Here is a 24,843-nt window from a genome sequence, read left to right as displayed (position 1 = left end):
ATTCCCAGTTCCTCTGGTGCACCCATCCTACATTGCTAGATACTGCTGTGAGAGAGAAAGTAGGAGCGATGTTTAAAGTCTGAAGTTGTTTAAGTCTATGTTAAGGCTAGGAGGTTGTAAAGTGCCTAGTAGAAAGATGAGATACTGTTCAATTTTACCTTGAGCTTTATTGGAACAGTATAGGAGGCCAAGGACAGAGAGGTCAGAGTGACTGGGACAGAGAATTAAAGTGACAAACGACCGGAAGCTCAGGGTCACTCTCAATTGCAGACTGTTGTAAGTAAGAAGTCACACAACACCAGGTTATAGTCCAACAGCTTTATTTGAAATCACAAGCTTTTGGAGTGCTGCTCCTTCATCAGGTGAAGTGGAGAAATGCATAAAGACACAGCTTATATAGTCAGAGAATAATGTCAGATGTTTACAGGTAACCTTGCCAACTGCCATTTATCACACCTCGGCAGAGAGATAATCACAGCAATCAAAGGTGTGAATGGTGTCCAAACAGGTCAGTCAGGAAAACATTACATCAAAGAACAATGAGGTGGGGTCACAAGGGGTCAAATATTGCAGATGCTGGGGTCTGTATGAAAAACAAAAAAACTGAAGAGGTGTTCAGCAGAGCAATCATCCAACCTGCGTTTGATCTCCCCAGTTTAGAGGAGTGAATCGTGAGCAGCAAATACAGTATACAGGAAACTTTGGTTTATCCGGAGGTTGTATGTCCAGAAACCTCGATCTAACGGCAGAAATCAGCAACATAGAAACATAGAAGATAGGAGCAGGAGTAGGCCATTCGGCCCTTCGAGCCTGCTCCGCCATTTAATGTGATCATGGCTGATCATCCAAATTCAGTACCCTGTCCCTGCCTTTTCCCCATATCCCTTGATCCCTTTAGCCTCAAGAAATATATCCAACTCTTTCTTGAATATATTTAATGAACTGGCCTCCACTGCCCTCTGTGGCAGAGAATTCCACAGGTTCACCACTCTCTGGGTGAAGAAATTCCTCCTCATTTCAGTCCTAAATGGCTTACCCCTTATCCTTAGACTATGACCCCTGGTTCTGGACTCCCCGGCCATCAGAAACATCCTTCCTGCATCTAGTCTGTCCAGACCTGACAGAATTTTATAGGTTTCGATGAGATCCCCTCTCAATCTTCTAAACTCCAGTGAGTATAAGCCCAATCGACACAATCTCTCCTCATACGTCATTCCTGCCATCCCAGGTATCAGCCTGGTGAATCTTTGCTGCACTCCCTCCATGGCAAGAACGTCCTTCCTCAGGTAAGGTGACCAAAACTGCACACAATACTCAAGGTGCGGTCTCACCAAGGCCCTGTACAACTGTAGCAAGACATCCTTGTTCCTGTACTCGAACCTTCTTGCTACGAAGGCCAACATACCATTTGCCTTCTTAACCGCCTGCTGCACCTGCATGCTTACCTTCAGCGACTGGTGCACAAGGACCCCCAGGTCTCTCTGCACTTCCCCTTCTCCCAATCTATTGCCATTCAAATAATAATCTGCCTTCCTGTTTTTGCCACCAAAGTGGATAACCTCACATTTATCCACATTATAGTGCATTTGCCATGTTTCTGCCCAATCACCCAACCTGTCCAAATCGTACTGGAGTTTCCCGACATCCTCCTCGCAGCTTACCCTCCCGCCCAGCTTTGTGTCGTCTGCAAATTTGGAGATATTACATCCAATTCCCTCGTCCAGATCATTAATATATATTGTGAACAGCTGGGGTCCTAGGACCGATCCTTGCGGTACCCCACTAGTCACTGCCTGCCACTCGGAAAACGACCCGTTTATTCCAACTCTTTGCTTTCTGTCCGCCAACCAGTTCTCTATCCAAGTCAATACCTTGCCCCCAATCCCATGTGCCTTAATTTTGCACGCTAATCTCTTGTGTGGGACCTTATCGAAAGCCTTCTGAAAGTCCAAATACACCACATCCACTGGTTCTCCCTTATCTATTTTACCAGTTACATCCTCAAAAAATTCCAGTAGATTAGTCAAGCATGATTTACCTTTTGTAAATCCATGTTGACTTTGTCCGATCCTGTCACTGCTTTCCAAGTGCTCTGCTATTACATCTTTTATAATAGACTCTAGCATTTTCCCCACTACCGATGTCAGGCTTACCGGTCTATAATTCCCTGCTTTTTCTCTACCACCTTTTTTGAATAGTGGGGTAACATTAGCTACCCTCCAATCCATGGATACCGTTCCAGAGTCTTATCGAGTTCTGGAAGATGATCAGTAATGCATCTGCTATCTCTAGGGCCACTTCCTTAAGTACCCTGGGATGTAGACCATCAGGCCCTGGGGATTTATCGGCCTTCAGTCCCATCAATTTTCCTAACACCATTTTCCTACAAATACTGATTTCTTTCAGTTCCTCGCTTTCATCCGACCCTATGTTCCCCGGCATCTCTGGGAGGTTATTTGTGTCTTCCTTTGTGAAGACAGAACCAAAGTATGCATTTAGTTGGTCTGCCATTTCCTTGTTTCCCATTATAAATCCCCCTGATTCTGACTGTAAGGGACCTACGCTTGACTTCACTAATCTTTTTCTCTTCACATATTTATAAAAGCTTTTACAGTCAGTTTTTATGTTCCTAGCTAGCTTACTCTCATATTCTATTTTCCCTTTCTTAATTAATCCCTTTGTCCTCCTTTGTTGACTCCTAAACTGCTCCCAATCCTCAGGATTATTGCTTTTTCTAGCCAATTTATATGTCCTCTCCTTGGATCTTATGCTATCCCTAATTTCCCTTCTTAGCCACGGTTGAGTCACCTTTTTTGTTTTATTTTTACGCCAAACTGGGATGAACAAATTCTGTAGCTCATCCATTTGGTCTTTGAATGTTTGCCATTGCCTATCCACCGTCAACCCTTTGAGCGCCATTCCCCACTCAATCCTACCCAACTCGCTCCTCAGACCATCGTAGTTTCCTTTATTTAAATTGAGGACCCTTGTCTCTGAGTCAACTACTTCATTCTCCATCTTAATGAAGAATTCGATCATATTATGATCGCTCTGACCCAAGGGGCCTCGTACAACAAGATTGCTAATTAATCCTTTCTCGTTGCATAATACCCAGTCTAAGATGGCCTGATCTCTGGTTGGTTCCTTGACATATTGGTCCAGGAAACCATCCCGTAAACACTCCAGGAATTCCTCCTCCACAGTATTGTTACTAATTTGGTTGGCCCAATCTATATGTAGATTAAAGTCACCCATGATGACTGCTGTGCCCTTATTGCACGCTTCTTTAATTTCCCTTTTAATGCCATCCCCAACCTCCACCTTACTGTTTGGAGGTCTATATACCACTCCCACTAATGTTTTTTTCCCCTTAGTATTTCTCAATTCTACCCATACAGATTCCACATCATCAGAGCTAATATCCTTCATTACAATTGTATTAATCCCTTCTTTAACCAGTAATGCTACCCCACCTCCCTTTCCTTTTTGCCTATCTTTCCTGAATATCGAATACCCCTGGATGTTGAGTTCCCAGTCTTGGCCATCCTTGAGCCACGTTTCTGTAATCCCAACCAAATCGTATTCGTTTACCTCTATTTGCGCAGCCAATTCATCCACCTTATTACAAATGCTCCTCGCATTAAGACACAAAGCCTTCAGGCTTGTTTTTTTAACGCTCTTAAACTTATTAGAATTATTATTTACTGTGGCCACGTTTGATTTAAATCGTTGATTTCTCTGACTGCCACATTTGTTTTTCTCCTTCCTATCTTTTGCTTTTATCCCTGTTTTCCTTTCCTCTGTCTCCCTGCTCAGGTTCCCAACCCCCTGCCATTTTAGTTTAAACCCCTCCGAACAGTGCTAGCAAACCTCCCCACAAGGATATTCGTCCCGCTCTGGTTCAGGTGCAACCCGTCCAACTTGTACAAGTCCCACCTTTCCCAGAAGCAGGCCCAGTGATCCAGGAAACTAAAGCCCTCCCTCCTGCACCAACTCTTTAGCCACGCATTCATCTGCTCTATCCTCCTATTCCTATACTCACTAGCACGTGGCACCGGGAGTAATCCAGAGATTACAACCTTTGAAGCCCTGCTCTTTAATCTGCTACCTAGCTCCCTAAATTCTTGTTGCAGGACCTCATCCCTCTTCCTACCTATGTCGTTGGTCCCAATGTGAACCACGACCTCTGCCTGTTCACCCTCCCCCTTGAGAATGCCCTGCAGCCGTTCAGTGACATCCTTGACCCTGACACCAGGGAGGCAACAAACCATCCTGGAGTCACGTCTACGGCCACAGAACCGTCTATCTGTTCCCCTTACAACAGAATCCCCTACCACTATTGCTCTCCCACTCTTTTTCCTCCCTTCCTGAGCAGCAGCAACACCCCCGGTGCTAGGAAGTTGGCTGCTGCTGCCTTCCTCTGGTGAGTCATCCCCCTCAACAGTATCCAAATTGGTATACCTGTTTGAAAGGGGGATGGCCACAGGGGTCTCCTGCACTACCTGCCTGCTTCTACTGCTCCGCCTGGTGGTCACCCATTTCCCTTCTAACCGTTTTGTTAGGTTTTTTTTCTTCCCCTAGCATTTTTTTTAAAACAGTCAGGCTGTGGAAAGCGTCTCTGTAGCTTAGCAACAGCTTCAGAGACGCTTCCAAGGTACGGGCCGAGTGTTTACAAGCTGTTGCTAAGCAACAGTGTTTGTTGTCAGATACGGAGATGAAAACCTCCGTATCCTTCAACATTAGCACTGGTCTATCCGGAAGTTTTGATCTAACGGCACCAGCTCGGCCCTGTCAGTGCCGGATATCGCGAAGTTTCCTGTACTAGGTTTGAAGAAGTACAAGTAAACCGCTGTCTCACCTTGAAGGAGTGTTGGGGCCCTGGACAGTGGGAAGGGAAGAGGTGAAACGGCAGGTGTTCCATTTCCTGCGTTTGCATGGAAAGGTGCCGGGGGAAGGGCAGCAGGAATCGTGGTTGATGGAGGACTGGATCAGGGTGTCACATGGGGAATGGTCCCTTCGGAATGCGGAAAGGTGGGGGGTGGTGGGAGGTGGAAAGATGTGTTTGGTGGTGGGATTGCAATGAACACTCCATCCTTTATGTCATCTAAATTTAAAAATTTAGCAATTAATTTGATTACCTGGATTAAAGAATTTAAGAAAATCTAAACTAAAGCAGCCATATGATTGTGTATTAGCCATTTTTAATCGAAATATGGTATTGGTATGTGTAGTTGCTATTTTAGCTGTTTAGAGTAAGAAGATTTAGAGTAATCAGCTTTTTGGTTTTACAAGCAAAATGCTATTATAGGGTGAAGATATTTTGTAATCTCATGACATACAGTAGCGCCTTGTTATATTGTGGATGTTCTGGTCAAAGGATTTATCTGTGATTTAGCTGCTGTTGTAAGTTAGTGACAGATTGTGTTGAATTAACAAGAAAGTAAGTTTACTATTTAAAGTTAGAACTGATGACTTCGATGATTGATCATTATTTTGCTAATTCTGAATTAAAATCTACGACTTGAAAAGGAAAAATTTGCAGTGTTACGAAGAAAGAGAGGGCAAGTGGGACTACTTGGACAGTTCTTACAAAGAGCCGCACAGGCACGATGGGCCGAATGGCCTCCTCCTGTGCTGTAAGATTCTGTGATTGTAAGCTGTTGTCCCTGATGCTGACGGTGACTTGCAGCTTTTCTGAAAAGTAGCTCCAGAATCTTGTTACAGTCCTTTCAAGTTGAAAGCCAAGCCTGAGTTATGCCAGCGGGTTATTAAAATCCCAAGTTCACAGGCTGTGACTGCACCAGTGGTTACTGAGTCAATCTGAATTGGAACAGGGCAGGAAAAGATGTAGAATAACAAAAATCATTTCCTGTAGAAGAACTCTTACGGATGTAAATTTGTCATGGGTGGTTGTGCAAAATGGGCGATAGTGAATCGGCGGCCTGTTTTACACACCACCCCCGATTTTCTTTCCCCTTGATGGGCGAGGGCTAGGAAAAATTGAGGTTTTGATTAAAATCATCAAAGGTGAGAAATTTCTTGGCGCAAAAACTGATGGAACAGAGAAGGGCAGACAGCTTGGGAAGGAAGTTGGCATTTGACTTGGGAAGGAAGGAAACAATGGCCCAGAAATTCGGGTCTTCACGGGTGAGTACGCACGGGGTACTCACCCGTAGGCCCAATGGAAGTGCCGGTTTCCTGCATGCAATGTGTATGCGCGGGAAGCCGGCACTTCCATTCCTCTGAACGAAGAGGTTCAGAGGTCGAACACGTGCGCGGGGAAGGCTGCGCGTGCGCATCGAATTTAGTTTTTTTTTTACTGGTTTTCCCGGGAGAGTAAGCCTGCAGAAGTTGGAAATATAAAAAGCAGGCATAAGGCCTGCTTTTTACAAGGTAAGTGGTGAATTAATTAAAATTAAAACATTTTTTCCACAGGTTTATTATTTTTAAATACTTTAAAGCAAGGTAAGTTTATTTTTAGCCCCGTTAGAATATAAAATTATTTTTTTCAAAAGTTTAAATTATTATTTAAAATAGTTATTTCATGTAATTTATAGTTTATTTAAAAAATGTGATGTTTTTTAAAAATTTATTTGAAGGTTTAGTGCTATTTTGGGGCTGTAGTTTTATAATTCTTGACAGCACTTCCTGTCAGACTTATGAATGGAGCATTCCCTGCTCCGATTGGCTGCCCATGGCCCACGTGACCCCAGGGGATGCATCGAACTAACTGCGCCCCTGGGATACGCAAGCACTGCACGCTGGCAGCTGGACCAGGCCCCGGATCGGAATTCCACGGGGCCCTACAGCTCAACGGCCGGCGTGCAAGATAAGTGCAGGTCGGGGGCTTGCACCCGCGGGAAGCCCCCAACCCGAATTCCTGGGCCAATGAGTATCTTGAATGAGAGGCATGAGGGCTGGAAAAGGGCAAGACGTTCGAAGGAGGAGAACGAACCAGAGGAATAAATGGAAAGGCTAAGATAAGACTTCGCAATAAAAACAGAAAATGGTGGAAATACTCAGCAGGTCAGGCAGCATCTGTGGAGAGAGAAACAGAGTTAACGTTTCAACTGACAAAAGGTCATCGACCTGAAACGTTAACGCTGTTTCTCTCTCCACAGATGCTGCCTGACCTGCTGAGTATTTCCAGCATTTTCAGTTTTTATTTCAGATTTCCAGCATCCGCAGTATTTTGCTTTTGTATAAGACTTCGCAATGATTGCCACGGCGACAGAAGTGCAGCAAATGGTGGAAAGAATAACCAGGTGGGAAGGCTTCCATGAGAGGGAAGGAATTGCTCACCATTAGACAGGCTGGTTATAAGGTGGAATTCTCTGCCACAAATCATTGTTGAAGCATTGCCTGAAATTCTTTCAAAGGAAATAAAGAACTTGAATATACTGCATACTTGAAAAAGAAAAATGTGCAAGGTTATGGGGAAAGAGCGTGTGATTGGGACTAATTGGAATGCTCTTTCAAAGAGCCGGCACAGGCACAATAGGCCAAATGGCCTCCTTCTGTGCAGTATGATTCTATGTTTTTTATGACCCAACGTGCTTACTAGCCAATTAATTACTTTTCAAGCGCAATCAATACTGTTAACTAGCTAAGCACAGCAGCCAATTTGCTCAACAAGATCTCACAAACAGCAAATGAGATAATTGATCAGTTAATCTTTGTGTTTATCTTGGTGCTGTTGATTAAGCAATACATGTTGGCCAGACCAACTCCCCTGTCCTTTGAACAGTGCCAGGGAATATTTTATATCCACCTGAACAAGCAGACTGGATCTTTGGTTAACATCTCTTCTGAAAGACAGTACCTCTGGCAATGAAACACTGTCAGTGTCAGCCTAGATTATGTGGGGCCTGAGTCCACAACCCTCTAACTGTGCTACCAATGTGCTAACCTGACACTAAAGAGACGAGTTACTTTTTTACCCCAAGTGGTGCCAGTCTATCCTTACCTCAGTTTATTGAGTTTGAACTAATAATGTAATTTGGTGTCTCTCTCTAGGCTCATGCTTAGCGTACTTGGAGAAGCCTTACTTGTTTATACTGAGAGAACTGGAGCAGAAATAAAGGGATGAAGTTGGTGCCAGGACAGATGCCACGCATCTTCTTGTTTGGAAGTCTGTTTCTCAATAGTTACCTGATATTATGGGAAAAGGAAATGATGTGCAGGTTTGCAATCTTCCATGGAAAAGCATTTTTCCCCTTCCCACCTTTCTACAAATAGACATGATTGAAGAACACATATACAGCCCGGTGATTAAGATTTCACCTCATGGCCTCGGACAACTGTGCTGTGTGAGAACCAAAAGAGGAAGAAAACGACATTGTGTCTGATGACAACAGTGTGTGTGTGTGTGTGTGAACCACTTTTAGCTTTACCTTCTCATGCTGGGAACTGGAACACTGCAGGCAATTCACAGCAGAAACAGGAAATGTACTGCTCTCCTCTGGATGTCCCAGCCCTGCAGCAAGGCCTCAGAGAGGATTACTGTGAACAATGCAACAACACAAATAAAGATCATTTAAATAGATTGTTTTTTTTACCCAGAGGTATTAACGTGAATATGCTTTTTAATAGACTTTCTCACTGCTCTGAAGTCACTCTTTGGAATAAGATACAACAGAAGAAAACCGCTGGGAGGGTCATCTTTCATGAATTGTGTGGCTTTTAATTTCAGATGCATCACGGCGCATAAAATATTAATCAATATATCTCGAATGATACTGTGCAACTCAAGTTTAGTTTTCCATTTATTTCTCATAAATACTAAAATACTTTTTTCCAAGAACAGATGACTTTTTAAACCCGTTTATATGGGGACAGTCAATAACAACGCAACCTTTTTTTAAAAAGAGGCAAAATGCTTGAAAATGAAGTGTTCTGATTTACAAATGCATGTACAGTATTCGGTACCCAAGGGTTAAAATGAAATTGCAGCATGTACTTCGACTTGAGATAAATCTTATTTTTTAAATATTTTGTTTTATTGTATAACATATTGTCAGGTGACTCACTGCCTTTATAAAAAAAAAAAAAAAATACACCCATCAGTCACATACCCAAGTTTCTTTTGTAAATCGCAACTCGAACACGAGGGGAAAAGTCAACTCCCTCCGCCCGGCGGTAACCAGGGGCAACAGGAGTTAAAAATTCAAGCGGTACACTTGCTGCTTGTTGCCCATCCCGCAGCTATTTTAACACTGTTGCTTTCTTGGGTGGCTGAGGTGACTGCCTGACTCATAAATATATGCAAATCAGAGTCTTGACATTTAGCTAGGACCCCGTTGCAACATGAACTGCCTGCCGAGTGGACACCCAGCAGCGGTAAGTGTAAAACTTTAGCTTTGTGGGGCCCGAAGGAGCAGGAATGCCACAGAGTTTGGGCCACTGCCACCCAGGGCTCCACTCCCCCCTGACTTACCTGACTAGCGGCTCCCTGGGCCCTCCCAACTTTCACAGGCCCATAGCGGGAAAGCTGTCTCTGGATGCCTATTTTGGGTGGGCAGCTGGCCAATTGAAATGGACCAGGCCTCGCACTGCAGCTCCCAGGCAGGCAGCTTGTGCTTCCTCCTGACATCCCGCCCAGGAGTTACTATTCCCCCTGTAGGCTGTTGCTATAGTTTATGAATAGGCTGTAATTGTAGAAACTCCTTTGGAGTTAATCTGATGTAAAACCTTCACCTTTGTAATAGCTCTGACTAGAAATGAATGATGACGGTTCAATAAATTATTTTATAAACCACAACAGTGTACTTGTGTTAATGTGTATATTTATGCTGTTCTTCACACCAGCAACTGATTTTAAAAAGAGACCGTCTTTGCATTCAGTCGTAAAAAAAATGTTTTAAACAAGCCATTGAAGCATTAATTTCAGTTGAAAGAGTTTGTGTAGCAGCAAATTGTAGATTTGTTCTTTTTATCTCCTTAGTAAATGTTAGATAAAACAGAAGAGGAAAGTTTCACGTCGGACGTCAAATGGGCACCTGTGCAGCGCCTTGGGACGTTTTACTATGTTAAAGGTGCTATATAAATACAAATTGTTGTTGTTGAAGCTTAATATAGAGCTCCAAAGGAGATAAAGGAAATAATGGCCACTGTGGTTCAGGTATGTTTCGCGCACAGGGCTTTTAATCGTAGGGAATAAATAAATTGAACAGAATTTGGGATGTTTAGCAAATTAAGGTAGAATTAGGAGCTCGATAAACATCTGTGTGTAAAAGGAAAATGAACAATAGGTTGCAGAAACCGATTGTCGCTGAATGAAAAGCTGAGGCGAAAGATTGGAAGACCTAAATGAGTATCGTAGGTTCTCTGAGACTTTAATAAAAGTGCTGTTTATTGTAGCAGTTTGCTCAGTGTTAGTACTCTTGCCTCTGAGTTAGAAGGTCAGGGTTCAAGCCCTACTCCAGGATCTAAGCATATATTCTAAATGACATTTCATTGTGGTACTGTGGGAGTGCTGCTCCATTAGAGGTGCTGTCTTTGGATAGATGCCAAACTGAGGCCCTTTCTGTCTGTTCAGGTGGCCATAAAACATCCCCTTATGCTATGAACAAAACCAAAGGAGGTGCCCTGGCCATCAATTATCTCTCAACCAACAGCACTAAAAACAGATTGTGGTCATTATCTCATTGCTGTTTGTGGGATTTTGATTGTGTGCAAATTGGCTCCTGTATTTGCATACAGAACGGAAGTGACTACACTTCAAAAATAATTTATGGGTTGTGCAGTGCTTTTGGATGTCCTGAGGATGTGTAAGGCGCTACTGTGAGCTAATAGCACTTCCCTTCACCAGGAACGTCTCCAACAAACCCTTGGGATTCGCCATCAAAACACAAGATGCTGGAAATGCAGAGCAGGTCAATCAACATCTGCAAAAGAAAGATTAATTATATTAAGCAGGATCCTCCATCAAAACGAGAGTGGGAGAGCCCGAGAGCACAGCAGGGATAAAAGGAGCAGCAAAAGCCCGAGAGTGCGGCGAGAACCCGAGAGTGCGGAGCACAGGGCGAGCCCAAGAACACGGCGAGAGTCCGAGAACACGGCGAGAGCCCGAGAACACGGCGACAGCACAGCGAGAGCCCAAGAGCACAGGGAGAGCCCGAGAGTGCGGAGCGCGGCGAGAGCGTGAGAGCACGCTGAGAGCATAGCGAGAGCACGGAGACAGCACGGCAAGAGCCCTAGAGCACCCGCATCTCATGAGGACGGCCTCAACCGGGATCTTGGGTTCATGTCACGCTACATGTAACCCCACCTGACAGGGTCATCCAGACTCGAGTCGTCATTGGCTTGTTCTCTCTGCACAGATGCGGCCGGACCTGCTGTGATTTCCAGCAAAGAAAATGTTTTTTATTTGTTTTTCATACAGACCCCAGCATCTGCAACATTTTACCCCTTGTGACCCCACCTCATTGTTCTTTGATGTAATGTTTTCCTGACTGACCTGTTTGGACACCATTCACACCTTTGATTGCTGTGATTATCTCTCTGCCAAGGTGTGATAAATGGCAGTTAGAAAGATTACCTGTAATCATCTGGCATTATTCTCTGACTATATAATCTGTGTCTATAGGCATTTCTCCACTTCACCTGACGAAGGAGCAGCGCTCCGAAAGCTTGTGATTTCAAATAAAACTGTTGGACTATAACCTGGTGTTGTGTGACTTCTTACATTTTTCTCTCTAAGTTAGGGCAGAGGGTTAAACTAAGAAGTTTCGTTAGTAGTCTAATAAATAAGGTATGGCAGGGCACCTCGGTTCTGTCGAATGCACATCCTGTTGTGTCTGTGTATAATAAGACACAGACTGCAGGAGAACGGTACAACAGGTGTTTACTCAACGTGGCTCACATTGGAACTGATCTGTACAGATTACTACTCAGTGCTATATACAGGTGTGGTCACTGCCGGTACTACAGTATACATGAGCTGTAAAAGATAGTTTCCCCCCTTAAAGGTATATACATTACAATTCCTCCCCTTTTAGATCAACAGTACCATAACACTCATTTAACAATTAAATATCAAACTAATTACAATTAACACTTTTAACATGCAACATTAGCTGAAAATAGTCTATTTATATATTCAGTCTTTGGGGAGGCTTCCTGATCCTTTCTGGATAGCGCCTTTCCCGAGTGTCTTGCTCTTGGTGCGGAGGCGATTCTGGCCCCCTGTCGTCGGTTGGTTCATCAACATCCGATGCTGCTGTTTCTGGGGTAGATGCGACCTGTACGTCGGGTTCATCACCAGGTACGTATGGGCGAGGCATGGGGTTGACTTGTTCCTGTGACTCTAGGATCTGGTCAGCATGGCGTCTCACGATGCTCTCCCCAACGTCCACTGTGTACATTAGTGGGCCCTGCCGTGTGCATATCGTTCCTGGCTGCCATTTTTCTGTTCGGTAGTCGCGGGCCAAGACTGGTTGCCCTACATTGAAGCTCCTTGTTGGCTTCTCATGGATGTGCTGGAATTGCTTACTCTCAGCATCTCTTCGTACATTTGGTCTGAGCAAATCCAGGCGCGATCTTAACCTTCGGTTAAAGAACATCATGGCTGGGGCCTGGTTGGTGACTGCATGTGTCGCATTCCGGTAGGCAAACAGGAAATTGTCCACCTTGTGCTGCAGCGGAATGTTGTCATTGCACATAGCCTTTATTGCCTTCTTAAAGGTTTGTACGAACCTCTCAGCCAAGCCATTTGTGGCTGGATGATACGGGGCGGATGTGTAATGCCTTACTCCATTCTTTTTCAAGAACCTCCGGAACACTTCGGAAACAAACTGTGGTCCGTTGTCGGAGCAAATCTGTTCTGTCAAGCCATTCCTGGCAAAAATGGTCCGTAGGACTGCAATAGTTTTCTCCGTGGTGGTGGAGGACATTTTGATGACCTCAGGCCATTTCGAGTGCGCATCCACGGCTATTTGAGTCCATGAATGGACCAGCAAAATCAATATGCACCCGTTGCCATGGAGATGAGGGCCACTCCCATGGGTGTAGAGGGGCCTGTGGTGGTGCATTTTGGACTTTCTGGCATCCTGAGCAGCTCTTGGTCAGGTCCTCGATTTGTTTCTCGATTCCCGACCACCACACATAAGCCCTGGCTAGGCTTTTCATTTTTACCCCTCCCAGATGACCCTCATGAAGCTCATTGAGCACTCTATCCCTTAACTTGGGTGGAATTACCACTCGGGATCCACACATCAAGGTCCCCCGGCACACTGACAGCTGTTCTCTCCTTGTCGAGAATGCTGGCAACAGTGAGTCGCCATGTGCTGGCCATCCCTTCACTGTCAAATCGTATACCCGAGACAGTGTCGGGTCATTTCGGGTTTCCTTTTCGATACAAGCGTTAGTTACCGGTAGGTATTCAACTATAGTCGAATGGAATATTTCGACAGGATCCACTGCTGGTGCTTCCTCCGCAGTAGGCAGTGGCAGGCGTGATAGCCCATCAGCATTTCCATGCTGTTTCGTGCCCTTATATTCAATCTCATAGTGGTGCGCCCCTAGAAAAAGTGACCATCTTTGTAGTCGTTGCGCAGTCACCGGAACGCCCTTCTTCGGATTAAAAATGGAGACAAGAGGCTGGTGATCAGTCAGCAAGGTGAATTTCTGCCCGTGCAGATTGTGATTGAACTTTTTCACTCCCCACACTAGGCTGAGGGCCTCCCTGTCAATCTGGGCGTAGTTACGCTTGGCTGAGGTTAGTGATCGTGACGCAAAGGCTATTGGCCTCTCTGAGCCGTCCGAGAATTTGTGCGACAGCACCGCTCCAATGCCGTAGGGTGACGCATCACATGCCAACCGAATTGGTAATGCTGAGTTGTAATGGGCCAATACCTCTTTCGATGTGATTAGTGTTTTGCTCTTCTGGAAAGCTCATCTACATTCGTCACTCCACTTCCATGGCACCCCAGTTTGCAGTAGGGTGCTCAGTGGGTGTAGTATTGTAGACAAATTTGGCAAGAACTTATGGTAGTAGTTTACCAGCCCAAGGAACGACCTCAGTTGTGACACATTTTCCGGTGCTGGAGCCTTGACTACTGCCTCAATCTTCTCTGGGGACTTATGTAACCCCTCTTTATCGATAACGTGGCCACAATACGAGATCTGTTTTCTAAAAAACTCGCATTTGGGGCGGTTACCTCGGAGCCCATATTCCTGCAATCTAGTGAGCACCTGCTCCAGGTTGGCAAGGTGATCACTGTCATTTTCGCCCGTGACCAGGATGTCGTCCAAATAACACTGGGTCCCTGGGATCCCTTGCAGGACTTGTTCCATTGCCCTCTGCCAAATAGCCGGAGCTGATGCTACCCTGAATACCAGCCGGTTGTATTAGTAGAGACCTTTATGGGTGTTGATTGTGAGGTTTTTTTTGATGCTTCTTCTACCTCCATTTGCAGATACGCCTGGGCCAGATCAATCTTAGTGAAGCGTTTCCCTCCAGATATCGAGGTGAAAATATCTTCAATCGGCGGAAGTGGATATTGTACGGTGTGAAGGACCGGGTTCACTGTAACCTTAAAGTCCCCACAGATGCGAACCTTCCTTGGTTCCCCAGGCGTGCTGCTCAATGACTTTTTCATCACAGGGACGATGGGTGTAGCCTGCTCGCTCCAGTCTACCTTGGACAGTACACCTGAACGTTCCAGACTCTCCAGCTCTGCTTCGACGGCTGGGTGGATCGCATAAGGTACCGGTCTGGCCTTAAAAAATTTTGGGCTTGCGTTTTCTTCAATTTTAATCGTCGCTGTCATGCCTTTTAGTGTTCCGAGTCCTTGCTGGAACACTTCTTTCGCGTCAGTTAGGATCTTTGACAGTCGCCCAGGTGTGACGCCGTCATCCTTTTTGTCAGCCACAGTCAGTGCCTGTATGGAATGCCAATCCAGTTGTATTTTCTGGATCCATTCACGTCTCAGTAATGGTGGTCCTCCATCTTGCAATACATGCAGGTCTAGTTTTGGTGTTTCCTTACCGTTATCTATAACGGTCACCTTATTTTTCCTTTGGGGTGGACTTTTTGCCCCGTGTACGTCTTCAAAATAATTTTTGTGTCTCTCAAGGGTATGTGTGAGAGTAGCCGCTTGTAGTCCTGTCGGTTTATGACTGTTAGGGCTGTTCCTGTGTCCAATTCCATCTTTACCTGGACTCCTGCTATCTTGAGAGTGACCCAAATGGTTCGGTGATCCTCCGTTGTGATCACATTATGTAGTTTCAGACAACTCAGTTCCCTGCTTTCAGAGTCGTTATCACTCTTTTGTTCGTCTGAACTATTCTCCATCATCTTATGTACCTTCTTGTACTTTTCTTTGGCAGGTTTCTTATTGCTGGTTTTCTTTCCCGACCTGCAGACTCGTGCTATGGGTCCTACTTTTCCACACTGTCTGCACACTTTGTCTTTGCAAAAGCAATGATTCTGGTAATGTGTTGTTCTGCCGCAGCGATAGCACTTCTCTGTTCCATATGACATTTCGTTTGTGCCATATTCTTGCGGTCTCTGTTGTATCTCTGCAGCGCCCCGTGCTGCTGCTTCATATGATACCGCAATGCTAAAAGCCTTTTCCAGCGTAAGGTCCTTTTCAGATAAAAGCCGTTTCTGGGTTCCTTCACTTTGAAGCCCACACACAAACTTGTCCCTTAAGGTATCTGCCAGTCCCGCTCCAAACTGGCAGTGTTTCGATAGTTTGCGCAGTTCTGATAAATAATCAGCATTGCTTTCATCCTTATGCTGGTTCCATTTGTGAAACTTGAATCTTTCTGCTATCAGCAGCGGTGTGGGGTTTAAATGTTCCTGTAGTATCGTTACTATGTCTTCAAAACTCTTTTCCATTGGCTTCGTTGGGGTTACTAGATTTCGTAATAAACCATACGTCTTTGCACCCATTAAATTTAACAATACCGACGCTTTCTTGTCATCTGACACCTCATTTGCCTTGCAGTATACCTCTATTCGTTCGACATATGTAGTCCAATCTTCGACTTCATTGTCAAATGCGGTGATACTGCCACTCTTCGGCATTTTGGGTGTGGTTTAAAATGGCGTCTCCCAATGGCTTAAAATGGTGTTTCCCACGCTTTCCTTCCTCCCCCGCTGCTGCCGACGCCGCTCCCGGTGGTTCTCGTGGCAATGGCGGCGCCCTGTAGGTTTTGCGCGCTTCTCCTGCGCTGCTGCCAATGCCGCTCTCGGCGGTCCTCGTGGCAATGGCGGCGCCTCGCGGGTTTCTGCGCATCTCTTTCATCCTCTCTTCGACGCTGCTCGGCCCCTAAACACCGGCTGCGCCCTGTGCGCTCTGCCCTCTCTCTCTCCCCTGTCGACGCTGCTCGGCCCTTTGCTGTGCCGCTCGGTCGGGCTCTAGCCCGCCGCTGTCCGGGAAGGGTCTGCGCACTACCTGTTGCCAGCCCGTTTCGCTGGACCACCTCAACTGGAAAGCCAAGCCTGGCTCTCGACAGCCTCCCCCGCAATTCTCGAGTCTCTGCTGGATGACTGGGCGGTTGCCCGTGGTCGACGCCCGAGTCTCTGGCCTTGACCTCCAATCCACTGATCTCCAGGAACGAATCCCTGGGAGGTGATGCAGAGTTGCAGGTAGGTTCGAACTTGCCTTGTCGCCAATGTTGTGTCTGTGTATAATAAGACACAGACTGCAGGAGAACGGTACAACAGGTGTTTACTCAACGTGGATCACATTGGAACTGATCTGTACAGATTACTACTCAGTGCTATATACAGGTGTGGTCACTGCCGGTACTGCAGTATACATGAGCTGTAAACGATAGTTCCCCCCTTAAAGGTATATACATTACACATCCTGTACCATGTGGGAAGTCCAGGACGCTTCTCGTGTCCTGACCAATCGTGTGTGCAGGAAGTGTCGCTAGCTGGAGGAGCTCGAGCTCTGAGCTTCAGAGCTTAGGCAGAAGCTGGAGTCACTGTAGTGCATCCATGAGGCTGAGCGCTACATGGATAGCACATTTCAGGAGGTGGTCACCCTGCAGTTTAAGAGTGTGCTGGCAGAGAGGAAATGGGTGACTGCCAGACAGACAAGGAGGATCAGACCGCTACTGCAGGAGTCCTTTGAGTGCATCTCGCTCTCTAACCGGTCTTGCTGAGGTTCCTCTAGGGAGTACAGCCAGAGCCAAGTCCATGGCACCATGTGTGGCTCAGCTGTACAGGGGTTGGAGGAAGGTCAGGAAAACAATAGTGAAAGGAGATTCAATAGTTAGGAGAACATACAGGCGTTTCTGTGGCCACAGACATAATTCCAGGACAGTATGTTGCCTCCCTGGTGCCAGGGTCAAAGATGTCACTGTGCGATTGTAGTACATACTGAGGGGGGAGGGCGAACAGCCAGAGGTCGTGGTCCATATTGGTACCAATGACATAGGTAGAAAGAGGGATGAGGTGCTGCAGGCAAATTATAGGGAGCTAGGACCTCAAAGGTAGTAATCTCCAGATTACTCCCGGTGCCATGAGCTAGTGAGTACAGAAATAGGAGATTAGCGCAGATGAATGCATGGCTTGAAAGATGGTGCAGGAGGGAGGGCTTTAGATTCCTGCGGCATTGGGACTGATTCTGGGGGAGGTGGGACCTGTACAAACCAGATGGGTTGCACCTCAAGCGGGCCGGGACCGATATCCTCGCGGGGTGGTTTGCGAGTGCTGTTGGGGAGGGTTTAAACTAATTTAGCAGGGGGACGGAAACCTGAGCGTGGATTCAGAAGGGAGAAAAACAAAGCTGGAAATGGAAGGCAGAAAATTAGTAAGCAAATTTGGAAGATAGAGGAAACAAAGGCTAAAAAATGGAAAGCAAGGGAGTTTGGCAGTGCTTAATAATGGTATATACTTTAGTGCAACGAGTCTAGTGAATAAGACAGATGAGTTGAGAGCACAGATAGACACGTGGAAGTATGATATAGCTATTACTGACACGTGGCTTAAAGTAGGGCAGGAATGGCAGCTAAACATTCCTGGTTATAGGGTTTTTGGACGAGATAGAGAGGGGGATAAAAAAGGGAAGGGATCGCAATATTAGTTAAAGAAACAATTACAGCTGTGAGGAGGGATGACATGTTAGAAGGATCATCAAATGAGGCCATATCGGTTGAATCGAAGAACCAAAAAGGGGCGATCACACTGCTAGGAGTGTACTATATACCCCCAAATAGTCAGAGGCAGATAGAAGAGCAAATATCTGAAGTGCAAAAACAAGAGGGCAGCAATAGTTGGGGATTTCAACTAACCAAATATTAACTGGGATAGAATCAATGTAGAGGGTATAGAGGCCACAGAATTCTTAAAAAGCATTCAGAAGAACTTTTTTAGCCAGTACATAGCAAGCCCAACAAGAAAGGGGGCAGTTCTGGACTTAGTTTTAGGGAATGAAACTGGGCAGGTGGAAGGGGTATCAACAACGTTCCCTCTAAGCTGTGCGGCCACACAGCTCTCTGCTGGTCCTGCGCAGCCCGGGACCGGCTTTTCCAATGTAAAATTTCGCACACGTGTGAAACTTGGAATGGGCTGCGCAGCTGTTAAAGGGACCGCGCACCCAAATTTAAAAATACGGGTAACATTGGGTATCAGTGGAAGAGCATTTTGGTGGTAGGGATCATAATTAAGTTAGATTTAGCGTAGTTATTGTAAGGGGTGGTGTGTGTGTGGTCAGCTTTGCCTCTGACTCCTGAGCAGTTCGAATCGCTCCCACTCCCTTGGTTCTAGACCTGGACTTATTTGGGGGTTGTAATGAAATTGCAGCAAACAACTGAATTTGATACAAGAACTTTGGTTTTTATTTGAGACAAGAAAATATACACAACACAATAATCTTATCACTCTAAAAGGGATATACGAGGGAGTATGACAATAGACAAAATACTTCACCCCTCCCAATCCCACTACACTAACTAGGTTGGATTCCAGAGGACCAGGGAAATGCTCACCAAACGCAGGAATAGTTTGTAGAGTAGAAAAAACTTGCAGATCTTCGGTTTCTTCCAGGTTGGTGTCTTCTTGGTCGCAGTGGCCCAATATTACCTAGTTGTTGGTAATATTATTGGTTGTTTGTTTCCTGGGGCCCTTGGTTGCCATGATTCCTTCTGTTCTCCTGTTGTCCTTTCATCGATTGACTGTCCTGAGGCTGATGTGTTTCGAATAAGCTGTGCCTCTGTCTGTATGAACTGTACCTTCAAGTTCACACACCGCCCGAATAACCTTCACTGACTGTTGTGTCAATTCTCTGACTGAACTGTACTGATCGAACCCATCGAACTGATTTCTTGTGGAGACAGGTCTTTAGTTTATACTAAACAAAGCCTGCTAATCTTGTTAGATTTTAGGCGGGCTTGTTAATTTTGATTGGTCCCATTTATCTTTAATTGACTTTTAACTAGTTTCGGGATTGCTTCGAAATCAGTTTAAGTGTGTGAAGTGGTTTTGGATGTCTCTCTCAGTGGGTTTAAACTGTTGTTCAATTGTCTTCTCCTGCTGGGGCCAGGGTCTCTTTTGTTGATTAGTGGCATGTATTGTATTATTCATGTTCTTGACGGCCCTGTAGGTTTTTGGCGGGAACTGTCCTTCCGTGGGCCTATTGTCTTTATGTAGAATGACTGGGATGGTCCAGAACATTCCCAGACAATCTGGCCTTTTCCAATACTCAAACTGTCTGTCCCACAGTGCCCAACCCAGTTCCTTTGTTGCAGCTTTCCACAGGCCTGGACATGCCTTTCAAAATAGCCAAATCTTCCTGGGGTTTTGACTTTAAGTCCCTGTTGGCCCAATATTATTTCAAACAGTCCAAAATCTCTTCTTTTCTTGGTTTGGGGGAGTCTGTAGAATTTTGCGAGCCTTACATTATGGAAAAGGACAAAGATAGACCAGGAGTAAAGGTTCTCAATTAGGGAAAGGCCAATTTTACTAAGCTGAGATGTGATTTAGCAAAAATGGACTGGAAACAGTGACTTGAAGGTAAATCAGTGTCAGAGCAGTGGGAGGCATTCAAGGAGTAGATAGCGAGGGTTCAGAGCAAATATATACCCACAAAGAAAAAGGGTGGGACTCCCAAATCTAGAACCCCCCTGAATGTCAAGGGGCATACAGGGTAAGATAAGTAAAAAAATAAGGAAGCTTATGTCAGATACCGAGAGCTCAATACTGCAGAAAGCCTAGAGGAGTATAGAAAGTGCAGGGGTGAAATTAAAAAGAAAATTAGGAAAGCAAAGAGAGGGCATGAAAAAATATTGGCAAGTAAAATCAAGGAAAACCCCAAAGATGTTTTATAAATACATATAAAGAATAAAGGATAACTAAAGAAAGAGTGGGGCCTTTCGAGCCCAAAAAGGTAACCTGTGTGTGGAGGCAGAATAAGTGGCTATGGTTCTTAATGAATACTTGCATTTGTCTTCACAAAAGAGGGGGATGAGGCAGACATTGTAGTTAAGGACGAGGAGTGTGAAATATTAGAAGAGATAAACATAGTGAGTGAGGAAATATTAAGGGGTTTAGCATCTTTAAAAGTAGATAAATCACCAGGTACGGATAAAATATATCCCAGGCTGTTAAGAGAAGCAAGGAAGGAAATAGTGGAGGCTCTAACCATTTTCCAATTCTCTCTGGCTACAGGCGTGTTTCTGGACTGCTATCGTTGTACCGTTGTTTAAGAATGGAGAAAGGTAACCACAGGCCAGTCAGCCTAACCTCGGTGGTGGGCAAATTATTGGAAAAAATTCTGTGGGACCGTATTAGTCGTCATTTAGAAAGGCACGGATTAATCAAGGAAAGCCAGCATGGATTTGTTAAGGGAAGGTCGCGTCTGACTAACTTGATTTAATTTTTTGAGGAGGTAACAAGGAGAGTTGATGAGGGCAGTGCATTTGATGTAGTCTATATGAATTTTAGCAAGGCTTTTGACAAGGTCCCACATGATAGACTGGCCAGAAAAGTAAAACCCCATGGGATCCAAGGGACAGTGGCAAGTTGAATCCAAAATTGGCTCAGTGGCAGGAAGCAAAGGGTAATGGTTGACAGATGTTTTTGTGACTGGAAGGCTGTTTCCAGTGGGGTTCCGCAGGGCTCAGTACTAGGTCCCTTGCTTTTAGTATATATCAGTGATTTAGACTTCAATGTAGGGGGCATGATTATGAAGTTTGCAGATGATACAAAAATTGGCCATGTGGTTGATGGTGAAAACTGTACACTGCAGGAAGATATCGATGGACTGGTCAAGGGGCATATATTTAAAGTCATTGGTAGAAGGATTAGAGGGGAGTTGAGAATTTTTTTCCGCCAAAGGGTGGTGGGAGTCTGGAACGCACAGCCTGAAAGGGCGGTTGAGGCAGAAACCTTCATCGCATTTAAAAAGTACTTGGATATGCACTTGAAATGCCGTAACCTACAAGGCTAGAAAGTGGGATTAGCTCTTTTTTGGCCGGCACAGACACAATGGAGAAAATGACCTCCTTCTGTGACATAAACTTCTGTGATTCTACGATTCTATAAAAACTGGTATAATCAGATCAGAGGAGCCCTTTTATGGGGTTGAATCGAACAAATAGAGGATGGGAGAACAGTGAAAGGTCAAGGGTTCAAATCTATGACTTTCACAAAGAGGAAGTTGGGTTTTGGAAAAAAATAGCCACGAACAAGAATGGAGGCTCCATGAATATCCCCATCCTCAATGATGACGGAGCCCAGCACGTGAGTGCAAAAGACATCTTCAGCCAGAAGTGCCGAGTGGATGATCCATATCGGCCTCCTCCTGAGGTCCCCACCATCATAGAAGACGGTCTTCAGCCAATTCGATTCACTCTACGTGATAGCAAGAAATGGCTGAGTGCACTGGGTACAGCAAAGGCTGTGGGCCCTGACAACATCCCGGCTATCGCGCTCCAGAACTAGCCGTGCCTCTAGCCAAGTTGTTTCAGTACAGCTACAACACTGGCATCTATCCGACAATGTGGAAAACTGCCCAGGTATGTCCTGTCCACAAAAAGCAGGACAAATCCAATCCAGCCAATTACCGCCCCATCAGCCGACTCTCAATCATCAGCAAAGTGATGGAAGGTGTCATTGACAGTGCTATCAGGCGGCACTTACTCACCAATAAGCTGCTCACCGATACTTAGTTTGGGTTCCGCCAGGACCACTCGGCTCCAGACCTCATTACAGCCTTGGTCCAAACATGGACAAAAGAGCTGAATTCCAGAGGTGCGGTGAAAGTGACTGCCCATGACATCAAGGCAGCATTTGACCGAGTGTGGCATCAAGGAGCCCTAATAAAACTGAAGTCAATGGGAATCGGGAGGAAAACTCTCCACTAGCTGGAACCATACCTAGCACAAAGGAAGATGGTTGTAGTTGTTAGAGGTCAATCATCTCAGCCACAGGACATCGCTGCAAGAGTTCCTCAGGGAAGTGTCCTAGGCCCAACCATCTTCAGCTGCATCATCAATGGCCTTCCCTCCATCATAAGATCAGAAGTGGGGATGTTCGCTGATGATTGCACAGTGTTCAGTTCCATTCACAACTCCTCAGATAATGAAGCAGTTCATGCCCGAATGCAGCAAGACCTGACTGACATTCAGGCTTGGGCTGATAAGTGGCAAGTGACATTCGCGCCACAAAAGTGCCAGGCAATGACTATCTCCAACAAGCGAGAGTCTAACCACCGCACTTTGACATTCAACGGCATTACCATCGCTGAATTCCCCACCATCAACATCCTGGGGGTCACCATTGACCAGAAACTTAACTGAACAAGCCACATAAATACTGTGGTGTAGGAATGTCTAGTTCCTATCAAGAGACTCAGGCGATCAAACAAACGATGTTTAATGTAAAACGAATTGAGTTTAACAAACAGATGCAAGAAAACTACGAATACAGGTCTAGTCAGTTCGGAGGCTCCACGAGGACTGCTTGGGCGGTCCCGTGGCTGGCGTCATGACGTCATCACGTTTTTCCCGCCGGTGGGGATCACGTGATGAATGGCATGACGTCATCGCGTTTGCCCGCGCTCTTAAAGGGACCGCGATACAGACTCAGGCTGTAGTTAACATTGTTAAAGGGAATTATATACATTTGATTGGAGTCACTTAGTGGCTCCGCCACATGCGCCCCCCCAGAATTGTCTTTAACAGAAAAAGTGAAACGGCGAGGAGGCCTGACAAGCCTGTCAGAGTGACTTCTGTACACTTGGAGTGGAAGCTGCTGGATGGCAGGCGGGCTGGCGGGCGGCTGCACTTGATCTGGTATGGCGACTGTGGGCGGTCGGCCAAGTCTTGGCGGCTGTGTGGTCTCGACCGGGTGGTCAAGGTCCAAGTGTGCCGGCTTCAACCGGTCAACCGAAATGTGGTCCGGTTTACCTCCGATATCCACCGAGAAAGTTTTGTCTCCCGGCTCTAGCACGCGGAAAGGACCAGTGTAAGGGGCCTTGAGCGGATCCCGATGAGCGTCGTGGCGGATTAACACATATTCGGCGTTCTTCAGCTCAGCTGGGACGTGGGAGCTCTGAAAGCCGTGATGTGACGTTGGTACTGGTGCAAAACACCTGGCGCCTCCAGGTGGCTGATGAGTTGATTGGATGCGGACCATGGCTCTGTTGGAGTCGGAAGGAAATCCCCTGGTACGCGTAGCGGCTGGCCATAGACGAGCTCTGCCGAGGATGAGAGATCTTCCTTGGGTGCCGTGCGAAGACCCAACAGGACCCATGGTAGCCTGTCCACCCATCCAGCGCCTTGGAGGCTGGCCCTCAGTGCGGCTTTAAGCGACCTGTGAAACCGTTCGCACAGGCCGTTTGCCTGTGGATGGTAGGCTGTGGTGCGATGTAGCTTGATGCCGAGCCCCTGAGCCACTGCGTTCCAGAGCTCAGAGGAAAATTGCGGTCCACGATCAGAAGAGATGTCCTCCGGTACCCCGAAACGGGCGACCCAAAAGATGAATGCCCTGGCTACATCTGCCGAAGTGGTGGATGACAAGGGAACTGCCTCTGGCCATCTAGTTGTGCGGTCTACCATCGTAAGGATATGTGTAAACCCATGAGAAGGTGGAAGTGGCCCCACCAGGTCCACATTCACGTGATCGAACCGTCGCTCCGGAACAGCGAAGGTGGCCAATGGAGCTTTGACGTGACGCTGCACCTTGGCCTTTTGGCAGACCACGCAGGTGTTGGCCCAGTCACGGACATCCACATGCATGCCCCGCCAAACGAACTTGGATGACATCAGCCTTTGCAAGGCCTTCATGCCAGGGTGTGACAACCTGTGTATGGCATCAAACACGTTTCGACGCCAGGCGACTGGCACGATAGGGCGAGGATCTCCTACGGAGACGTCACAAAGTAGTGGAATTTGACGTCGGCCGCTTGGAGGCTAGAGGGGCTGGTTCGGTAAGCTTGCACCTCTGGATCCGAGGCTTGATCCGCAGCCATGAGGGCATAGTCGATGCCGAGCTGGACTGCCTGAACAGTCGCACGGGAGAGGCAATCCGCCACCAGGTTGGCTTTACCGGCCACGTGCTGAATATCAGTAGTGAATTCAGAGATAAACGTTAAGTGACGCTGTTGTCAGGCTGACCACGGTTCGGCAGTCTTGGCCATAGCGAACGTTAGTGGCTTATGGTCTACAAAAGCAGTGAAAGGACATCCTTCCAGCAAGAACCGGAAATGGCGGATGGCCAGAAAAAGAGCCAGCAACTCCTGGTCGAAGGTACTGTACCTCCGCTCGTTTCGCCGTAGTTGACGGCTGAAGAACGCCAGCGGTTGCCACGTTCCATTTACCCACTGTTCTTGCACTGCGCCGCTGGCGTAGTCTGATGCGTCGGTGGTGAGGGCGATGGCACCT

The 24,843-nt window shown here is 46.3% G+C and overlaps 1 protein-coding gene across 5 annotated transcripts in view; it reads left to right on the top strand.

Moving 5' to 3' along the window:
- slc35d4 (solute carrier family 35 member D4) overlaps positions 1 to 24,843 on the top strand; it is a 289,967-nt gene that overhangs the window by 238,253 nt on the left and 26,871 nt on the right. Inside the window, exon 16 of one of the 5 annotated variants that reach the window (XR_015078978.1) lies at positions 8,017 to 8,042. The exons of 2 other annotated variants lie outside the window; for them this stretch is intronic. Coding sequence is in view for 2 of the 3 variants with exons in the window: in XM_085992596.1 (XP_085848722.1) it covers positions 10,811 to 10,904 (94 nt within the window). In the remaining variant the exon portion in view is untranslated. Of the gene's footprint in view, positions 1 to 8,016; positions 9,775 to 10,810; positions 11,658 to 24,843 lie in introns of those variants that run through there. 2 more of the 5 variants (XM_085992596.1, XM_085992597.1) reach the window with 2 other exon arrangements.

Source organism: Somniosus microcephalus, chromosome 7, assembly GCF_052327205.1.
Source record: "Somniosus microcephalus isolate GS21.2 chromosome 7, FLI_Smic_1.0, whole genome shotgun sequence".
Classification (NCBI taxonomy): domain Eukaryota; kingdom Metazoa; phylum Chordata; class Chondrichthyes; order Squaliformes; family Somniosidae; genus Somniosus; species Somniosus microcephalus.
The sequence above is the reverse complement of the archived record's forward strand: the minus strand, read 5'-3'. Positions and strand labels throughout refer to the sequence as shown.